Source organism: Cylas formicarius, unplaced genomic scaffold (assembly GCF_029955315.1).
Source record: "Cylas formicarius isolate icCylForm1 unplaced genomic scaffold, icCylForm1.1 PGA_scaffold_10__41_contigs__length_53128322, whole genome shotgun sequence".
In the NCBI taxonomy this organism is placed as follows: domain Eukaryota; kingdom Metazoa; phylum Arthropoda; class Insecta; order Coleoptera; family Brentidae; genus Cylas; species Cylas formicarius.
In genome coordinates this window covers 43,968,026-43,991,051 of record NW_026844214.1, presented here as the reverse complement: position 1 = coordinate 43,991,051, position 23,026 = coordinate 43,968,026, and the positions used below count along the sequence as shown (strand labels likewise).

Below are 23,026 nucleotides of genomic sequence, written 5' to 3'. Positions count from 1 at the left end.
ATTATTAAATGGCAGAAAATTTGTATCAGTTTGCCGATAAGGCATCCGATTTGGCCACTTGATGCTCATTTGAACCGTTGTTAAACAAACACCATGTATGAATGTGGACATCGAAAAACATCAATTTATTGAAACTGTCTGGTTCAAGGCCTCTTCACATTTTGAGGCGCGGCGTCCTATCAAAAAACAAAAATTTAAGCGATTCCCCTGCAGGAGTTTAAATCTTATCTGCCACTTAAAAATCTCGGTGCACATATCTAACGAATAGTCAAATGTGTTTAGTTTGGCATATGGCATTGATTATTTAATGCCGATTTTATTTTTAGTGATTAGTATTCTGCAGGCCCAAAAAAGTAAGTGTTAAAAAGTTTATTTCCCCTTTTCTACCATCGGCGATAATAATTTTGCCTTCGTCGCGTCGCTTCGTTAGTTTAACACAAAAACGATAACCGGTCGCGGAGTATTTGCAAATTGTAATGTGCGTCAACTGTAAGTATTAATATATTTAGATTTTATCGTTGGCAACGAAAAAATACCCGAACTGAACTATTATGTTACGTTGTATTAATGAAATTATAAGTAATGACGAATAAAAAATGTAATTTAAACTATACGACTGTTATCAACTAGACCAATAACATTTTATTAGAAACTAACGGGTGTTAGAATTACCACTGGTTGCCTACCGAACAGCCATGACTCTATTGTAGTTTCCCGGCAAAATTTAAATACAACCGTCGTTCTTCTTAAATTTGAATGAATCTTCATTTTCGTGTTCCAAAATTTATCCGTCAAAATTCAAAATTGATTCCTAAATTTTTGACAAATAAAAAAAAACGATGTTATTTTATTGTATGCAGTTCGCAAAATGAAATGGACTAGTTGAATCACAGGCGAGGACAATAAATAAATCATTTCTTCACAAATTCGCCAGTATATAGGTTGGATTCTTCGAGTACAGTTTTTATAAAAAAAAATTATTGGACTAAGAATTTTACTAAAAAATATTGTCGGTTATAAGAAGTAGCTTATTACTTTTGCTATACTTTTTTAAGTAATAAATTAATATATTTTTGACCCATATGTTTTATAGCATACCTACCTAAAAATAAAAACAATAAATACTAAGTAAATATAACTTTCAACGTACAACGTAAGCAAATGAAAATTATAATAAAGAAATACAAAAGATGGCAAACTATGTTGCAACATCCGTTATATTTGGCTTTAATTGACTTTCAGATTTGTGTGTGACTTTGTTATTGCGCTTTGAACCACAATCACCTCTTAAGAATGATCTCACGGTTGTTTTGAATGCAATCTCCAAATTTTTTGCAATCACAGTACTGCGATAACGGTGCTTGTTCGCGTCAGATTTATTTTTCCACCTCCTAATCAATTCCGCCGCTTCGCAGTGATTCAACTTCTGGGCCACACGACCCACGATATTCCTTTGTTGTCCGGTTTAATTTAATGTTTGACACAGCCCATAAGTTTTCGGAGTGGGCACGGACCTCGAGCATAATAGTCGTAAATTCATCTGGTGGTCGTTTATCATCAAGCGGAGAACTACCCATTTTTACAGTTTCAGACATTCGGTGTTTGATGTATCTTCGTTCAAGTCACCATTAAATTATTAATATATAGCCAAGAGAAATCAGACTTTGATATTTCTTATGTCTACCTAAAAGAGAATTTAATAATATTCATTTAGCAAATTAGATACCACCAGAATATATTAAAAATTATATAAAAAAGTTTTAAATGCGGTTGGTTCTCTGCTGAAAAACTGTTATTTTTTATAACGTGACTGGTTCAAAGCATACGAGCGGGTATCCAAAAAAAATCGGAATCATTTTTTATAAACTATATATTGTTTTGAAAATCACAGAACGACCTTATCCTCGTCAAAATACTCTCCATTACAACACATTTGTTCGAAACATTTTTTATATTCATCTTTGGCTATAGCCGACAGCTCATCCCTCGTTTTTTTTCTTGACCTCTTCAATGTTGTCAAATCGCTGTTCTTTCATACGTGGAAATAAGAAGAAGTCACACGGAGCGAGATCAGGCGAGTAAGGTGCATGGGGCAGAGGAACCATGCCATTTTTAGCCAAAAACTGCTTAACAGAAATGGCTGTGTGTGCAGGTGCATTATCGTGGTGAAAGAACCAGTCCCCTGTCCGCCACAAATCGGGTCTTTTTTGTCGAATACTGTTGCGCATCCTTCTTAAAACTTCCAGATAAAAAGCTTGATTAACGGTCTCCCCTGGTGGAATGAACTCTGCATGAACTACGCCGTTGATGTCGAAAAAGCAAATCAGCATCGTTTTGATGTTTGATTTGACCTGACGACATTTTTTTGGACGGGGAGACAGTGACGTCTTCCATTGGCTGGACTATTGCTTCGTCTCTGGATCGTAACCATAGCACCATGACTCGTCACCAGTAATGATCTTTGAAAGAAAATCTGGATCCGTTTCAAGCTGTTGATTCAAAGCACGACATGTTTCAACTCGATGTTCTTTTTGCATGTCAGTCGGAACACGAGGTACAAAACTTGGCAGCAACTCTTTTCATTCCCAAATCTTCGGTTAGAATTCGTTGAACCGTGCTCCAAGACAACCCATTAATCTTTGATAATTGTTCAATTGTCTGTCGACGGTCTGTGAGCACAAACTCTCGAATCTTCTCAATATTTTCGTCGATTCGAGCAATTGATGGACGTCCAGAACGAGGTCGGTCATCAATTGACTCGTCGCCATTTTTGAAGCGAACAACCCACTGGTACACTTGAGTTTTTCCCATCGCATCGTCCTTATAAGCTGTTTTTAACATTGAAACAGTTTCAGCAGCACTTTTACCGAGCAGAAAACAAAATTTCACAGCTGCACGTTGTTGTTTTAAACTTGCCATCGAAAAAAACGAAATAACAATAAAAAACAGCGTTAACAAAAAATGGCACTCCAAGTGAACAAAACAAGTTAAATTTAAAACGAAGGTGGCGTTGAACTCGCAATAAGTTCTACTAACCACAACCTAGCGGCAGAAAGGTGTACTATACAAGCTCTGCGCGCGGCAATTCAATTCCGGTTTTTTATGGGTACCCCCTCGTATATAACTATTTTGGTAGAGAAAATTTCGCAAACTAACCGAAACATCCGATAGTTAAGGAGGCCTGGGCCTGGATCAATTGTGACAAAATATTGTCAGCGGCCACATTGATTGTTGATTGCCGCAAATTCTAGATGACACAAAAAGGCAGCATTTGAAATTAAGCGCAAGCGCAGTCAATTAGTAGCTCGAAGTACCAACATAACAATCGACAACCACAGAGTACATTTTATTGATGTACCCGTAGCAAAATTCCATGGCACCTAATTACTTTTATTTGCTAGAAATGTTTATCGGTTGATTTAGAACACACCTGCCAAATTGTTTTTGGCCTACCCCAAAGCCCGCGAAAATCGTCAAAATAGGTTATAACGTCACTATTCACATGCGAATGAGGTTAAAACACTATAGGTTATATAAAGTAAAACGTAAAGTTGTCAAAATTAATTATTTATGAAATACAATGACAACAATACGGTAAACTCCATAGATAATAGTATATTATGTAACAAGTGTCCGCTGTGTTCCGCTCGTGCCAAAGATACTCGTGACACAAATGCCGTTTACCAAGCGTGTGGCATACTATACTTTTTCTACGACTGTTAGTTTCTGGATAAATTTTTACAAAACAGCAACAAGTGTGGTGAACGGCATTTGAGTTACATGACATGACAGAATTGACAAACGTCAAAATTCAAGCTGTGCGGTAAAATCTACGAAAACATGCGATTGCTTCCAAATGCTAGATCGGTGTATAATTACGTATTTTACAAAAGGGAGTAAAGAAAAGAGTTCAGAGGTTAGTTTAGCAATTCCCACCGGCTGACATTTAATACAACGCGACGATTTCGAGAGACGCCATATTTCAAGTGATTTAAAATGGTTTTAAAATCCCTAATTTTAATAGGAACAATTTTTTTCTAAGAAAAATAATCCAAGACTTCAGCAGATCATGCAAAAAGGATTTATGATCTTTTTAATTAATACAAATCTTATTGATTAGATAAGAGTTGAGGTTTAGAGCACCTACTTGGAATTTTTGGTTTTGGATTCCTGTTTGTGGAAATAAACAAAATGCACAAAATGTATTTTTAAATCACTGTATATAACTAAACTCCTGTTTACAAATAACGCACTACTTATATTTTATGACTTACTGATAGAAATCTGAATTTACTTACTCCAAATAGTTGTTTTTGTTAGTGTTGTACTGTCTTTATCATATAGCTAATAGAGATATAGAGGACCTTGTCTATTATGCAGCAACTATGAAATTTTTTTTGAGGAGGTTCATTCAATAAGTGCATGCACGAGATATAAAATCTCGTTTTTGATCTTAAGTTTGGCGTGGCATTTTTCGGCAATATTTAAATTGTGTTAAATTTTCTGGGACAACCTGTGTGGAAATCGCGTTTAGAAAGAAAGTGAATGGGTGAAACGTAAAGACATGCGTGGAAAATTTTTACCTCAATAGGACTCGTATATTATCTAATAAATATATGGTTTTTATAACTGTATGTCATTTAATTGAGTTAAAAATGCTGTAAATGTCAGGAGAAGATCGTAGGACAAGATAGTAGTAGTAGTAGTAGAAGAGCCAGTGCCTTTTGCACCGCCTTTACTACCGGTCACAGATCACGCAGATTAAGATTCTTTAGCATACGCTAAAATCTCCAGATGGTCGTGATAGAGTATGGCGCAGACCTGGATAAATATTTTGTAATTGTACTATTTCTCCAGAGGAGCCATTTAGTGGTGGTTCAAAAAATGTTATGGGGGAATATTGAAGACTACGTAATCCCGATTCCACCATATTGCAAGAACTGTTTTGGATCACTTAAATGAAATCAACATTGGAGCGGCCACCACGCCGCTCAGACTTAAATCCAATAATAGAACACCTTTGCGATGTTCTAAATAAAATTACTTCGGCGTCATGTACCTGCCCCAATGAGCCTGCAAGAGTTAGAGCGTGTTGTTCTCTTGGAATAGGAAAACATTCCTGAAGCAACCATCCAAAACTTAAAAACAAGGCTACCCCGACGATTGCAAGCAGTTGTTTAGAGTTCGAGGAGGTGGTACTAGGCGTTATTGAACTTATTTGTTTTTTGTAATTGTAAATTCTCTTTGTAAAGTTAAGTATATTTCTATAATTTCTGGTCTGATCTCCAAATTTTGTAGAATTCTTCGAACGATGCTGATGCAAAGTTAAGTCAAAGTGCAAAAAAAAATTAACTATAACAATCATAGTGGTGTGTTAATCTTAAACAGGAGTTTATATATACGAGGTATGTTCAAAAAGTAAGTTGACTTGCAATTGGGCGGGCTACGTACATTCGATCTTCGATATAGTTTTTTTGTTATGTTCCTAACATATGTTCACAGTTTCAGGCAGTTTGCACGTTAACTTTTTTTTGTGAGACAGAAGGGTTAGAAGTATTTGTGTGCTCGGCATTTGTGTAAAAAATGAAATACAGTACTGCAAAACACTTGAAATGTTGACAACGGCATATGGTGAATCTACTTTGAGTAAAAAAATGTTTATAAGCGGTACAAGTTGTTCCAAGACTGCCGAGAAGACGTCTCATCATGTCCATAACTGATGAAAGCGTTGAAGAAGTGAAACAAACTGTGTTTCGTCGAATCACTATTAGAGAAGGGACTAAAGACATCGGCATTTCTTTTGGCTCGTGCCATACAATTTTTTCCAAAGTTTTGGTCGTGAAACGTTTATCAGCATAATTTGTTCCGAAGCTGTTTAATTTTGAACAAAAGGATCGTCGAAGGAGCACCGCTCAAGAGCTGTTAAACGGCGTCAATGATGATCCTGATATGCTCAAAAAGATCATAACTGGTGACGAATCATGGGTATGTGGTTATGACGTCGAAGCTAAAGCCCAATCGTCCCAATGGAAGAACACAGAATTAAGACCGATCAAATGTTAAGGTTTTGTTTACTGTTTTCTTTGATTATCGTGGCGTAGTACATCAATAGTTCTTATCACAGGATCGTACAGTGAATAACGTTGAAGTTATACACATGCTCACTTATCGTTGCTTGTGTCTAATTTTTGGCTGAAAGCAAGACCACAATTATACCTCAACCATCATATTCACCGGATATGGCCCCCTGCGACTTTTTCCTGTTTCATGAAGGAAATGAGGTTTGAAGGGGACAAAGTTAATTTTGACGAACAAATAAATACTTTTTGATAAAACTTAAAGGTCACCTTGCTTTTTGAACGCACCTCGTATTTTTCTGTCAAAATAAAAAATAAGATACATGAAAAACAAAGTGGGGTCCGCTAACATTTTTACCTGACACGGTATACTTATTCTGATGGAGACACCGCATTATAGTCAAAAAATTATACGCGGTATTGGTGTTCAGAAAACATGCAATAACATTCAGATCTCCGAATTTTTTTACTACTAAAATTTTAAAGCTATTGGCTAGTAACTTTTTGATCGCAAATTGAAGAACATTTTAAGCGATAATGGCAATCGAATTCGATCAGGGGTCCGCTTCCACGCACACCCGCGAATGTGGGTCGTCCCACCTGTTACAAGAGGTACGCAAATTCCGAAAACCGTGGCGAACGAGCGTCGATATCGGTCCTTGAATGAAAAAAAATTACTCGGAAAATCGGTTAGTTCGAAAGATGACGCGATATGGCGGCGTTTTGTTTATTATTTATGAATAAATATTTGGTCGTGCAACGAGACCTCACGCGGTATGTCCCCCCTCCTGATCCGTGAATTACCCACTAAAATCACGACCGTAACTAATTTATGGCTATTAAGCATCAGAAAACACTAATAGAACTGATGAGATCGCCAATACAGGTAAGCGCATTGCAAACTTGTTTATATATATATATATATATATATATATATATATATATATATATATATATATATATATATATATATATATATATATATATATATATATATATATATATATATATATATATATATATATATATATATATATATATATATATATATATATATATATATATATATATATATATATATATATAGCACGCATAAATTTTAGATAGAAGGAGCAATATGGCCAGTCTCGGTTTTATTTTTATACATTTTAAGCTAATTATTTCCGCTATTAATGAAATAATTAATATCTAATAGTTATTGGCCCTAGCTAATGATACTCATAAATTTCAGGATTCAATCATAATTACAATGTTTGTAATTAACTAATTGACTGTACGATATTCCCAATGTGGGTCAATTTACTTCTAGTTTTCGCTCTCTCAGAGAAACTTGATTTTTATCGACAATCTCACCCGTCTTTGAAATTTTAAAAGTTGGTATTATACGGGGTAAATCAAGAAATAGTTTTTGCCGAAAAAGTTATACCATAATAACGGAAAATGTTTCAACAGTATATATGTATATATTACGGTAAAAATAGGCTTTGCGGCAAATGTACACATTTTAGGGTAAATGTGCACATTTGCCTCCTGGTTTGGGTAATGTGCCGTCAACTAACATTTACAATTTCAAATAATGCAAATGTACATTGAATTCACAATGTAAATCGTTTTGGTAAATGTGAGCATCCAAAATACGAAATCGCAAGTGCTAGTAATGTGGTGCGCATGCACGCTTCGTGCGAGTGCTCTATCTATAATATTAATGTTGTTATGTTTATGTTTATAGTACTAAAGATTTCTGAATATCATTTAAGATATTTTAAATTTAAAAACCAACTAGAACAGATTGTATCACAAAAAAATATATTTATTTAAACCAATATCCGTATGAAAAAATATTATTGGAAGTAAAGCCAGCAAAATTAAAAAAGAAAATTTATTAAGATCATTAAAAGAAAGGGGGTAGCATAGAATATTTTGCAACAATCGAAGAAACTTATGGAACAACATTACTACTGAAGCAATTATGTTGTATTTATCTCTATGCGAAGCATGTCAAAAAAAGGCGAAGGGCAAGAAAAAAGGAATTGTGATAAAACCAATTTTGACGAGTGAAATGTACAAGGTGTCAAGTGGATCTTATAGATTTACAGACACAACCAGACAATAAATTTAAATTTATTTTAAATTAGCAAGATCATTTAACCAAACTGCTAACTAAAAACAAAAACTGCGCCAGAAGTACCAAAACAACATACCGACATTTGGGAGTCCCATCCATTCTCCAATGTGATAATAGCAGGGAGTTTTCAAATAAAATTATTTAAGAATTAACAAATATGTGGGATGGTGTGAAAATAATACACGGGAAGCCTCGCCATTCCAAAAGCCGGGGCTCGAACAGCGAGCGAATTAAGATGTTCAAAATATGCTTACAACCTGGCCTAACCAAACAACCAAGTGGTCAGAAGGCTTAAAATATGTTGATGATGATGATGAAAAATAGAGCTTTTCATGAGGGTATAAAGCAAAATCCATATGATGCTTTATGCGGAACAAGAATGAAATTGTGTTTGAAAGCATCAAATTTACCTATGCAATCTGTTGAACAGCTGGAAACAGAAGAAGAGTTAGGGCAATTACTATAAGGAGTACACACAGCCAATTTACTACAAAGTAATGTCGCAGAAAACAATGAATTTTCCTGCTGCTCTGATTGGTGATAATGTTAGAGTTTCCATTCCAGAGGTTGATCGTGGTAAAACAGATAGAAAAAAATGATTTGCGTTGTTTTGTCTAGAGTTGACGATTAATTTTTTTTAAAACAATCTTATTCTAGACATGAATTCGCCATTTGCTAACAAAAGTTTATATCATACCAATATGTTCCTCAAGATGTTGAGAAATCGGTAAGAGAAATTATAGGAATGCAGTCCCTTACTGGTGGACAAGGTTTTAAAGGACCATGTTCCTCAAAAAAATGCAGTTGTAAAAATACTGGATAATATGTAATTTCAAGTATCGCAATAGCAATAAATAAAACTTTTTTCATTATGAAATTTTTATGTTTCTTTATAGTTTTATAAAATTAAACTGTTATAATAAAAAAAAGTATGTTATTATTATTATTTGTTTGATTCCCATCGTATTGGTTCTGAAAAACTAGGGCGAAAATTGTATTTATGAATATTGGATCATAACCTACGATATATTATATAACATGCAAAGAAAAGAATTTTTTGTTTATTATATAACCTTTTGTATTATGTTTATTTAAATAAATGTTTTTTAACTGCAACAACATTTTTAAGTTATTGATATTCCAACTTTTATTAAAACGTGAAGGTAAGAGTACACATTTGTCGGGAAATGTACATATACATTATATTTAGTTCACACATACCTACAGTGTACATTGACGATAACATATATATGTAATATTCTAACAACTAATGTGTCATGTCGCTTAATGCTTAAAATGGTTAATACTAGCTTTGAACTGAGAACGCGTCATGTTCCCCACAACTCGCTTCACATTATATATATATATTTTTTTAATAAAAAAATAACTCATATGTTGCATTAAAATTAGGTTATACAAAAACTAATTTCAGTAATTTTTGGGTCTGCATTTTGTGAGAGCAGTTTCGATGAAAACCAACAGATTATCTTGAAAAGTTAAAAGTAGACAACAACCTGTAAAATCCCTGATGCAGCATAATCATTTTAAAGGGTGGAGTAGAGGCAGGACAGTATAGTAATGTTGTTAATTTCTTTAAATGTATCAATGGCTTTCTTAAGCCTATTATTTTTGTTTTATTTACCACGGCGTTACAAAATCATAGCATTTGATGATCTGGCAACCGCCTGATAGAAACGTGAAGCAAACTTATAGAAAAATAGACCTCTAGGAATAAAGATTGTCGCCTTTTTGTGATTAAACAGTTATTTTCTGGAAATATTTGCATAAAATAAAAATTTATAATGATCTAAATTTTTCCAATATTTAAAAAAAATAGTCAGAAAATTAAATTATTATTTCAAAAAAAGCTCTAAAACACAAATACTTATTTACGCAAATACGACCGAGGGTTAAACGTCAAATACAGGGTGTCAAAGGTTTTCTAAAAAAAATAATTAGTTAATTATTTAATAAAAATATAGCAAAGAAAATTCCTTACAAACATCATTATATTAATAGTACAGCATCTAGCGATTTATCAAGTTGGCATTATTTTATCGGTTAGCCATTTTTATAAAACAAATGAAATTTTGCACTTATTAAGACTTATTTAAATCTAATGTTTAATAGCGAAAAGAGTTTTATTGAAAATTAGTGAAGAAAACAGTGAAATTCTAAATTCTGTGCGAAAAATTGTTATAGACTTATGGAGGAAGGAAAAATCGCATAATTGCTACAGCTATCGATAAAACACATGCAACATTTCAGTATATCGTAAAGCAATTGAGAACCAGCGGTTCATAAAAAATAAAGGCCAGTTCTGCTCGTCCAAAAAAGTTGACTGTTCGTCAGGAAGCTTCCTTAATTAGGAAAATATCGAATAACTCCAAGTTGAGCTGGTCAATCCACAAACTCAAAGAAACTGTTTGTTGAACTGTTGAATAGCAAGAAGAAAACCTTTTATCTTGGAACAAAATCGCAAGAAACGATTGGATTTTGCAAAATAATATATTACGAAACTTATAGAGGTTTGGGAAAATGTGATATTCACTGACGAAACAAAAATGAATATTTTTGGATCCGATGGGCAAACGAAAGTGTGGAGAAAACTAGAAAGAGCATTTGAACTTGTGTTCCTGTGTAAAGCATGTCAGGTTTCTGGTGTAGGAAATTTTACTTTTATAGATGGTACTATGGGATGGATCAGCATGTTTACCTGAACATATGGTGAAGACAATTTAAGCCTAGCGTTCAAAAATTGGGACTAGAAGACCATTATGTTTCAACAGGATAATGATCCGAAACCTACGGCTAAACTGTTACGGGGATGGTTAACACATAATATTTTACAACTGCGTACTTCTCAGTCATCAGATATCAACCTAATAAAGCATCTGTGTTCAAAGTTTTCACCAATGAAGCGCTTAAAGCACGGGTTACAGAATAATATTCCAAGTAGCCAGAAAACTCGTTCGTAGTTTGTGAAAAAATATTTTTTTTTTTTATTCGTTATAATAATTTAAATTTACGGAGATTGTTTTTATAAACTTCAGTTCGAGGAGTTGCTTGTTTATTTATTAAAGATCAAGATATTAAATATAAATACGAGGTGTGTTCAAAAAGTAAGGTGACTTTTGTAATTGGGCGGGCTACGTATATTTGATATTAGATTTTTTGTTTGTTATGTTGGTACACATATCCCTAACATATGTTCACTGTTTCAGTTAATCTGCATGTTTACTTTTATTTGTGAGACGATTTTCTGCTGTCAAAAAAAAAAAAGGAAAAAGAATTTGTATAAAAGTTTGTATAAAAAATGGAATACAGTGCTGCAGAATACGTGAAATATTAACAACGGCATATGATGAATCTACTTTGAGCAAAAAAAATATTTATTATAAGTGATGTTGAAGAAGTGAAACAAATGATGTTGAAAAATGGTATTACTATTAGAGAAGTGGCTCAAGACATCGACATCTCTACTAAAAAAATGTCCGGAATTGTGGGAAAACAATGCACCTGCTAACTCATCATTGCTTGTGTCTAACTTTTTGGTCAAAAACAGAAATACACTCATGCCTCAATCACCATATTCACCGGATGTGGCGATTTTTTCTTGTTCTCCAAACTCAAGAAACCCATGAAAGGAAGGAGGTTTGGAACGATTGAGGAGATAAAGAAAAAATCGCTGGAAGAACTCAAGGCTATACCAGAAGTACTTCGAGGATTGGAAAAAACGTTGGCACAAGTGTACTACGGGAGGTTGGGGCAAGGCGTCCCATCCAGTCGATTTATTTTTGACTAGCTTTAACTAAATTTACCCAAATTTTGGGATTATAAAAATTGTTATTGGTATTTATAAGATTTTCGAAAGTTCTGGCTTTAGGCTAAATCCATCGAATTATCCAAAAAATTACACTTTCAATAAATTAATTGCGATTTGCCTTTAATTACATGGAATAGCTTTCACTTAGAATTTTTAAGCAGTCCATTTTACCTCTGATATTACGCAGAGGGTTAAAAATATACAAATAACCAGAATTTATAAGTATAATAATGGAAAAAAAAACTTGGCCCCAGGGGGCCGCCTTGCCCCATCCTCCCCTATATCTGGGTGAGATTACTTTGAAAGGGACAACATTAATTTTGATAAATAAATAAATACTGTTTGATAAAACTTCCTTCTTCTTATAGTATTTGTTTTTATTTAATTCTCAAGAAAATTGAAAACTCAACCACTGAGAAAAAATATGAAGACCTTTTTGATAAAGGTTTTATTTTTACCTAAGAAACTGATCTTGACGGTTTAACCTTAAGTCACCGCGTATATTATCCATCAAATAATAATTTCCTATATTACATTACAGTAACGTGTACGACAATGAAAGCAATCTCTACTACTCCCGGTCTCACTCTAAATAAAATTTGCTTGACAACATTCGAAGGATGAAATTTATCGTTTCTGAGTAATATGTTATTTTTCTGCTTAATGCTTCTGCCGATCGAATTCACCCGCAAAAATAACTCCCTCGCGTACCCCATCTGTAGAAAACGAACGGCGCCGCGTCGACCGTCGAAGAACCCGACCTATCGGGACGGTCCATATAAGTCCAAGATCCGAAATGTACGTGGGGGCCGGCACCGAAGAGTGACGCACCGGGCTCGTACCGCCGGCGCGGGTCACTCCGATTTACTTTCGAAACGAACGCGACCGCGAACGCACGCGCGACAATCTCGCGCACGACTGCCACGAAACCACACGTCCGTTTATATATACTTTATATACGTTTTTCTAATTACTCAGTGCGAACCAACCGCGAGGATGACCGTCGAAAAGGGTAAAACCAACAAGAAAAAAACGACCGCGACGAAGAAGACTGAAAAAACGTCCGCCTCCGTGTCGAAATCGTCGTCCGCTTCGAGTTTACACATATCCGACGTTTCGCACTTGCCGGTTCCGTCGAACTCCGTAACCTACACGGTGACCGAAATGTTGCCGACCGGGTCTGGCGAAAAAATAACCGTCTATGGCGATCAGGGCGCCGCCACCTCCACCGAATACAGACATTTCGTGCAACAAGAGGCCTCTAGTGCGGCTACCGCCTCCACAACGATCCAACAAATAAGCTCGACTTTGAACGAGTCGACGTCTAATTTATCCAGCGCTTCCGGCTCCACCTACATCGTTACCGAACCCAGAGACGAATTTCGACTGACTTACAACAAAAACGACTCCGGTTGGAATGGAAAGTTCGTAATGGAGTCATCTCCGGGGAAAAACGTCGTCGAGAAACGTTCCTCCACGTCCACGTCACACAGGGAGACCTCCACGTCGGAGAAGAGGTCCAGCGATAGCTACGTGAAGGAAGTGATCGACGGGAAAGAAAGGATAGTAGACAGGCAGCACCGAGAGTCTGGAAAAATGGCGTCGACGAGTAAAGATGAACAGATGGTATCCAAGAGCGGTACCGGGGTGGTACCCGAGACGCATTACCAGGAGAAATCGAAGGAGAGTACGACGGTGTACGACACGGCCGTACCGGAATTGACGCGGCCTAAGAGCAAACACTACGAAGCCGTGAAGGAGATGCACCAGGTAGGTGATAGTACTTCGACGTCGCAGTACGTCACCCGCGACGACGACATAAAATCCCTCAAGATATCGGAGGATATTAAGAATATCGACGCTAAAAGTACGACCGGTCGATCAATAATCGACAAAACTAACACTGCGGATAGTACTACCCGATCCGAAATGAAATCTAGTAGTACTGGCGACCAGACTGAAACCGTGACGACGACCACCACGTATTACGACAGCAAAGGGAACGTCGTGAAAAGTTTCACCGACGTAGATACCCACGTTCTTCCCGGTGAGTCGCGGACTAAGTCGTCCGCTACCCGGACGAAGTCGCCTACCAGGAAGTCACAGACGACAACGTACGTAGACGAGAATTACGCGGACACCAACAAAATCAGGCAGAAACAAACGTACACTGATTCAAAAAACTTCTACGGGCACACCGTCGATTCGTCAAAGACGGTGGTTGAAAATATTTACGATTCCAAAGCAGTTCAGAACACCATCGGCACCTCGGGTAAGGTTATCAAAGACCACACTATCGATTCTACAGACGTGGTGTACTCTAACGAGAGGAACTACGGGAAAACAGGCTGGAACGGTCAGTTCACGCACGAGCAACCCCCAAAGTCGTCAAAAAGCGCATCTCCCACCCGGCAAATACCCAAAGGATCCAAAACCACAGTTGTCGATGATTTTTTGTCCACAGAAAGATCGGAAAATATTAAACAGACCACCACCGGCGTCACCAGAAAGCAACCTAGCGAAAAATCACCCACCAGAAAATCCAAGCTAAGCGATGACACCAACAAAGTCACTTATGTGGACGAAAACTATGTAGACACCAATAAAATAAGGCAGAAACAAACATCCACAGATTCAAAAAACTTCTACGGCCATACCATCGATTCCTCGAAGACGATGGTTGAAAATACTTACGACAGCAAAGCTGTTCAGAATACCATCGGCACCTCGGGCAAGATTATGAAAGACCATAACATCGATTCTAAAGATGTGGTGTACTCCAACGAGAGGAACTATGGCAAAACCGGTTGGAACGGGCAATTCACCTACGAGCAGCCCCAACAACCACCAAGAGGCTCTTCCCCCACCCGACAGACTCCTCAAAAACATCCTAGAGAAAGATCGCCCAGCACGAAACCGAAACCAGGTGACGATGCCAGCAAAATCACCTACGTGGATGAAAACTACGTGGATACCAACAAAGTCCGGCAAAAACAAACGTCGACAGATTCAAAAAACTTCTACGGCCATAGCATCGATTCCTCGACCACGGTGGTGGAGAACACCTACGACTCCAAAGCCGTGCAGAACACCATCGGTACCTCGGGCAAAATTATCAAAGACCATACCATCGATTCTACAGACGTGGTGTTCTCCAACGAGAGGAACTACGGGAAAACCGGTTGGAACGGACAGTTCACGTACGAGCAACCCCAACAATCTCCTAAACGCACATCGCTCACCCTTCAAACGTTAACGGGACCTAAAACCACATTAGTAGAAGATTTTTTAACCACGGAAATATCCGAAAACATTAAACAGACCACCACTGAAGGCACTAGGAAGCAATCTAAAGAAAAATCGCCCACCAGGAAGCAACCTAGTGGAAAATCTCCCACCAGGAAGCCCAAACCAGATGACGGTATCAACAAGATCACCTACGTGGACGAAAGCTACGTGAATACCAACAAAATCAGCCAAACGTCGACTGATTCGAAGAACTTTTACGGCCATAGTGTCGACTCCTCGACGACGGTGGTGGAAAACATCTATGACTCCAAAGCCGTGCAGAATACCATCGGCACCTCGGGTAAGGTTATCAAAGATCATACCATCGATTCTACAGACGTAGTGTACTCCAACGAGAGGAATTACGGCAAGTCTGGGTGGAACGGTAAGTTCACCTACGAGGAGCCGCAATCGCCCAAAAAGAAACCCGGTGATAGGACAAAATCGCCATCGCCTGCTCGCAAGCCGTCTAAAACCGGTCCCCAAAGTCCCGAAGCGTCCAAACAGGGTCCGAAGCCAAGAAGACCGAGCGGGACGGTCACCACCAAATCCGATTCGTCTACCGATTCCAAAACAGTGATCACCAAAGATTCGCAAACGTTTGTGGATAATCGTTCATCGGTAGAGCAGTATACGACCACGGATGTGGTAAACGTCGAGCATACCACCAAACCAACGAAAGAAGTCATCGACATAACCAATGGGAGCATTGTGGACTCGTTCGTGGACAAGAAATTCACTAGCGAGACATCGGAGAAGACCAACGTCATCGAAGATGTCAAAATCGATAAAACGTTCACCGACGTACGCAGCGTTGATGCTACTGACCGGGTGAGCAAGACCTTCGTGCAAGAAAACATTCTGGACGTTAAAGACATCGTAAGTCGCTTGATAGTTTTTAAAGCGCAAAATGCTCAGCAGATTTTTTGTCGCAGACTCACGAGGAAAACATCACCAACGTGAAGAGGATCAGCGACAACAAGGTGATCAATATCGTCAAGACTATCAAAGAGGAAGCGAAACCGGTGCCGCTCAAGATTCCGCTCAAGGAGGCTTGCATTTGCGAGCTGTGCACGTGCGGGTGAGTTTTTTATTTTTTTTTGCGCATATGCGGTCTCAAAAATCGACACTCTCAGCTTTCTATAACTTTTTACCGTCGAGAAAATTTACATATATACACGTGACCTTGTAGAATTAGGTTGTTTTGTTAACTATTAATCGCATTTGGAGAAAGCAAAGCAGCAATTAAACGGGTCCAACGGTTGATTTTACAATTAAATAAATTTATTAATATTAGATCGAATTTCTCCCATAAGTGGACTGAGCTAAACGCTAAGTTTTATGGTATTTTAATGCGCGATTTAAGTTGTACTGTTTGCTCTTTAATCTACTTTACTTTTTTTGGCGGTCTGGCGACGGTAGTGGTGAAGGTAATTAATTACATGGCGTTTTCGATCCGCGTTAGAGGTTCACTTCTTTCGAGTTGCTAAAAACAAAGCAATTTGCTTCAGATTTAAGCTAAGGCGTTGGAAAAAAATAATAAGAAATCAGTTTATTTACAAAAGATAGTTATTACAACAACAATAACAACTGATCAAATTTCAACCCGAACAATTAGTGTCTAAGATAAAAAATCAAAAAGATGAACGTCAATTACATACAGAGTGGCGAAATAGTACGACAAATTACTAAATCTCATTTAGGAGTATTTAAAAAAATATGTTTTGGTTAGTTAAATATTTTAAAAATATTTTCAATTATTTTCATTATGCAATTATGCAAATTTTATTTTTTTAAAAGGAACGCCCTATATAGTTTCGTATATTATGAACCGGCCAAGACATGTTTATGTTTAATGCGACATTGTCAAAACAAGGAAAATGTTATACTCTGCTAATCTGCTTCTTTTATTATATTTAAAATGGATCTTATTGCAGTCAAATGCACTACAAATAGTACATCGTCTATTTCATTCAGGGGATTTTCCAAACTTTTTCCAACTGGCCGAACTTTAAACTAATTTTTCTCCGATTTTTGTTAGTGGAGCATCCTGTGTCTAAAAAACTTCATCATGCTCAGTTATGGCACCTCTTTCGCATTTGTTAAGATTTCCCTTTAACTATCGATTCAACTTTTTCCGTAATATTCGTTTTCATTAATATATTACAAAAATATTTATAGTTAAATTTATAATTAAAAGGAATTAGGTAAATGAATTATCAAAGTGTTCAATCAAAAGTTTCAATCGTACTTAAGGAATTTTTGAATATTAATTATAAGTAGAAAATATTTTTGTCCTTTTTTTGCATCAAAATTTCGCAATAACATTTGAGTTATTTTCAAAGTTAATTTTTTCGCGAACTGATCACTTGATTTGGAAACATTGTTTCAAATTGTAGCTTCAAATCTTCAGAAACGATGTAATAAAAAAACTTCTCATTTAAATTTACGTTTTGGCCATGTACAGGATGAGTCAACAATAAAGTTCATTATCTCATGGACCATATAATAAGTTGTAAAATTTGCACCATTTTAATCTATTTTAAAGTATACAGGGAGCTCAAAAAAGCGTGGAAGTAATAAAAAATTTTCCATCGAACACCCTATTTTCAAATTTTGTTTTGAATTCCTGTCAAAATTATTCAGCTTTTTTATTAATAATAATACATTAAAAAATACTAGTTTCAGAACTTTCAAAAAAATTACGCCATTATTATTAAAGCAGATCACTCATATTTGAGATTAGAGTTATTCGAAGACGACGTAAAAGATATATGCAACTGAATTTGAATTAGATGCTACATGGTGTCCAACATACCATTTATTTTAACTTATCCAATCCAATATTTACCCCTCTTTCTGTCTAAGACTGTTGCTATAATATTAGTTGCTCATGATAAAACTATTACCCCACAGGGCTCTGTTAAGATTAAAAAATGAACTGGACAAATAACGGCCAAATTTTAAATTCACAGAAAAAGTAAATAATATTAAATACCTATTACTACAAATTAACTTATCCAATTTTTAATTATTCTTATGGCGCAATAAATGTTCAAAATTATTCCCTTCTACTTGAATACACATGTTTAAGTCTTTTTCGTATATTTTCTTGAACGTTCCTTAACATAAATGGTTTTATTCTCCTGCACGCGTCCCGAATCCTATTTTCAATATCTTCTGGTATTGTAGGAGGATTCATATCAACACAATCTTTAACATATCCGCACGCGGAATTTAATGTCTAACGTACTTATTAAAGGTAATTACAATTTTTTTTTTAAAGAAAATCATAAACATGAAACAAATAAAAAATCAGTCGGTGACTCCTCCCATAACCTTTATAACCGATTGACATCTACGTCGCATACTTTGAACCAGACGTTTAATTTGATATTTGATGTTTTCTGCATCCTCCAAAGAGACCGGTGGGGGTTAATGATCTCCGCCATTTGATCCCATAAATATTCTATTGGATTAAGTTGTGGACTGCGTGGAGGGCTCAATATTTACCTCATTTAAATAATTTTGTACTCTGATAAACTTGTTCGTTTGACACTAAATTCCATACAACATTTAATAACTCAGATAAAGACGCGAATAAAGAAATAAGACGCTGAGAAAAGATGAAGCTTAGACAGATACTTAAAAGTAATGTAATAGTGTGCTGTACTTGCCTAAAACTTTTTAACAATTTTTACAATTTAAATATATATATATCCAAATCGAGTCAACAGTTCTCGAGAAAATGTACTTGAAAGTTAAGTTTAAAGACTGAAACAAAATGTTACCATTATTTTCGACATCTTTTTATCAAATTATACCATTATGCTTCAGATATTTTTAAGTATTAAGTAAAGTACTTGGTTGCCCTTTTTTGAGTTAATATATCCACTAATGTAACTTTTTACAATGCAGTCAGAATGATGCGACGCCAATGAAAAATCTGAATTAAGTTTTTATCGCAAAAAATATCCGTTTACCGAATTATTAGACCCATGGATTCCAACCTTCCGACGCAACGGCCATGTTTCATCACAAAAAATTGGCAGACCCTTAATTACATCGATATCGCTGAACGACTAACGAGCGCAAACTATGTCACGTGCTGGTGCTCACTGCGTTCCATTTAGACGGAAAAATGCAAAACATTTCCAATTTACATTCCCGAGAGTTTGCTTTGTTTATCATTTATTATTCAAGTCTTGGGCGCGAACGCGATTGGTGCCGTCTCGAAGCCGCTATCTAGGAAACACGCTGCACATTCTCAACTGTATATAGCACGCTTTTCGTGGGAACCTGGGAAAACAATTTCTAATCCTTGAACTGAGGTGGCTTTTACTTGATAAGAACCAAAAAGTTCACTACCTGCTACTGTATATACCGAAAAATGACAATAAAATCTCGATTAATTTAAGTTCAATAGAGGAGAGGTATTTAAATCTAATTAATCGTTAAGCAATACATTTGAGTGTATCATTTTGACATGGCTTCCAATAAATTAAATTTTCTACTTTTTGTGGCTGTAAATATCAAAATGAGATACAAACGACATTTATGTAAATGTAATACATTCTGAATTGTCTCATAGACTCATTCTCCTAGAATTTGACACATTTGATTATAGAGTTCGAACAGACATTTCATCTATCATTCATTTCTTAGACAAAAACTAAAGTTAGATAAATTAATTTCTAATAAAAAAATATCTAACAGCAATCCAGTTATTACAAATTATACCGACCACCAATTTTACAACAGGTTCATAAACTTAACAGACACAACATTTTATACAAATGAAGTTGAATTTCTGGAAAAAGGCTTCAACTTTAACTTACAGCACTCGAACATTAATAAACTGTTTAGGGATCGATTGTGAATTAGCTATTAAGGACATTAACGATTCTAATTTAAACAAACATGTATTAGCGAATATAATAAACCCTCAATTAATAGATAACAACAAACACCAAGAAATTTCTCAAATGTCACTAGTAAAAACTATCACAAACAAAGCTTCTGAAAATAACATAATATTTACACGTGCAGATAAAGGGAAGACAGACATAGCTATTGATCTCCCAGCATATATTTCAAAAACCAACAATTTTCTTAAACCAGAACTTTTCCAATATATCAAACACGATCCTATCGAGTTATATCAAAGACAAGTCATGGAAGTAATTACTAACTCCACAATATTCAGTGACAAAGACAAGTATTTTTTGACAATTATGAATCCACAACCGCCGAAACTGTATTCTCTAGTTAAATTACATAAACAAGATATGCCCATTAAACCAGCCGCGTCTTATGTAACGGGTATGGCAGATAACCTCTCAACAAAATTAGTAAATATTTTAAAGTTCCACACGTATTTTAAACCAGAATTTGCAATAAAAAATTCTTTTGAATTAATCAACAAAATTAAAGATATCAAAATCCCTTCTAACGCAACACTATTGTCTTGTAATGTACAAAACTTATTTCCCAGTATTCCATCTATGGATGTGATAGATTTAGTAGATTTCACCCACACTCGGAAGCAAGTTAACCCATTGGTGAAACAAGATTTATTAGATTGCTTAATAGTACCTTTGGACCAAAATTATTTTGAATTTAATGGACAGGAAGGTTTGATCATGGGAAACCCACTTAGTCTTTTGTTAGCCGAGATTTTTATGGATAATTTGGAAAATATCATACTAGAACATCCTTCAAGTTAAAGTTTTGGTTAAAGTTAAAGTTTTCTTTGCTTGCTTTGTTGGAACGGACTTACAATTCTTTTTTAAATTACATTAACTCATTACATAATCGTATAAAATTCACTATCGAGATTGAACAGGATAACTCTATTAATTTTTTAGAATTAACTATTACGGAAACGCAAAACAAATTAGATTTTTCCATTTACCATAAACCTTCACACACGGACACAGTCATACATAACAGCTCAAATCACCATTATACACACAAAATGGCTGCATTTAACTCTTTTATACACAGAATTCTTAATACGCCACTCTCAACAGAAAATTACAACAAAGAACTTAATATCAGTAAACAAATTGCACTGAACAACGGCTACATTCCGTCGATTATCGATAAAATTATAATAAAAAAACAAATCCAGACAACAGTAAACTCTATTTATCCGAAACATAATACAGAACACGAACAATTTTAAACAATTACGTACGTAGGTGAACCCAGTGAAAAAGTTTCAAAACATTTGTCAAAATGTGGTTTAAAAATTGCTTTCAGAACTAACAACACAATAGGAAAATTTTAAAAAAACAATAAAACGAAATGTCCAAGATCCCAAAAATCAGGTGTCTCTACAGGTTGAAATGCGGATCTTGTCCTAAAATTTATACTGGACAAACAGGTAGATCCTTCAAGAAACGCGTTAACGAACATAAAAGAGCGTTTAAAAACAATAGTCTAATTATGCTACACACTTAAACACAGAAAAACACATTTTTGACGACAATTTTGATATTTTACTTACATCCACAAAAAGTAGAACATTAAATTTATTGGAAACCATGGAGATTAACAAAATGAGACATTGAACTTAAATTCTCACAACAACATTAATTAAGGTTTTATTGTCATTGTCAAAATCTGAGCTTTTAGTTCTTATTTATTTTGTTTAATTTCTAATCCCGCGATTCGGTTGTAAAGCCAAAAGATTCCATCCAAACCACCGATAAATCGCAATGACTACCATTTTTCAATAAGCTAGTGAGGCTTATTTTTTTTTATTTACTAGAAATGTTTATCAGTTATCGGCGTTTCAGGTTCCGTATTATTTGTACCAACGTTAACATTTTTCGGGCGTACAAACGTCAAAATCATAACCTGCATTAAAATTATTAACGATCTGTAATAATAGCGGCGCTGCATGTTCTAGATGTCGTAGTGACAACTAGCTTTTAGACAGTGTAGTCGGGTCGGGGTTTTGAATTTTGAGCGTCACGGGATTACGCTCACTATTAATCTATGGTTATAAGCAGTTGTTCAGGAACAGAGTCTAGACTTAATCACGAAGGGTCTAGCTCTGAACACTAAATTAGTTAACGTAAAAGCTTTCGACACAAAATAAAAAATTAAATAAAATTGTTTTGTTAAAGTTATTAGCAAAAGTTGTATATCATTTCGTTGATTTAATTAAGCTGTAAGCCGGAGTTTTCCTGATAGTTCTTGGAAGGGTGTTTTAAAAATAAGATTTTGTACGTAAACACGGTTTATTGAGCTTTTTAAATAGCACTCTATTTTCATTTTCTAACTGTAGGAATTTTAGGAAATAAATTTTCGCACATGAACTTTGTAAAACATTATTTTCATTTAGTTTGATTTTCTATCTAAGTATGTAGCGCTATTTCGGCATCTGCTTTAATTATAATAATCTAATAGATGAAATTTTTACCATGTTCACAAAAAAAACTTTTGCGCTTGACAGGAAGGAATCTTCTGTCTTGATTAATTGATTACTGACTTTCAAAACAGGCCAATATTGTTGGAGAGGAATTAAAATTAAGTGAAGGTACCGAGTTTATTCTGTCAATGGGTGAAGCTTTCTTCGAAATGACGTAAAATTGGGTTAATTTATTTCCTAGAATTAGAAAAAGAAAGAATATAGAGGGTGTGGTATTTAAAAAAAAAACAATAAACCGTGTTTCTGAAAAAATTTATTTTTAAAACACT

General features: G+C 35.4%; 1 protein-coding gene across 2 annotated transcripts in view; it reads left to right on the top strand.

Moving 5' to 3' along the window:
• The first annotated feature begins 261 nt into the window (after positions 1 to 261).
• The window catches only part of LOC132708294 (titin), a 61,586-nt gene continuing 38,821 nt past the window's right edge, over positions 262 to 23,026 (top strand). The window contains exons 1-3 of one of the 2 annotated variants that reach the window (XM_060680531.1): positions 262 to 353; positions 13,007 to 16,195; positions 16,252 to 16,397. In XM_060680531.1, the coding sequence (XP_060536514.1) occupies positions 13,025 to 16,195; positions 16,252 to 16,397 (3,317 nt within the window). In that variant the 5' untranslated portion in view covers positions 262 to 353; positions 13,007 to 13,024. Of the gene's footprint in view, positions 354 to 473; positions 490 to 13,006; positions 16,196 to 16,251; positions 16,398 to 23,026 lie in introns of those variants that run through there. The other variant, XM_060680532.1, reaches the window with a different exon arrangement.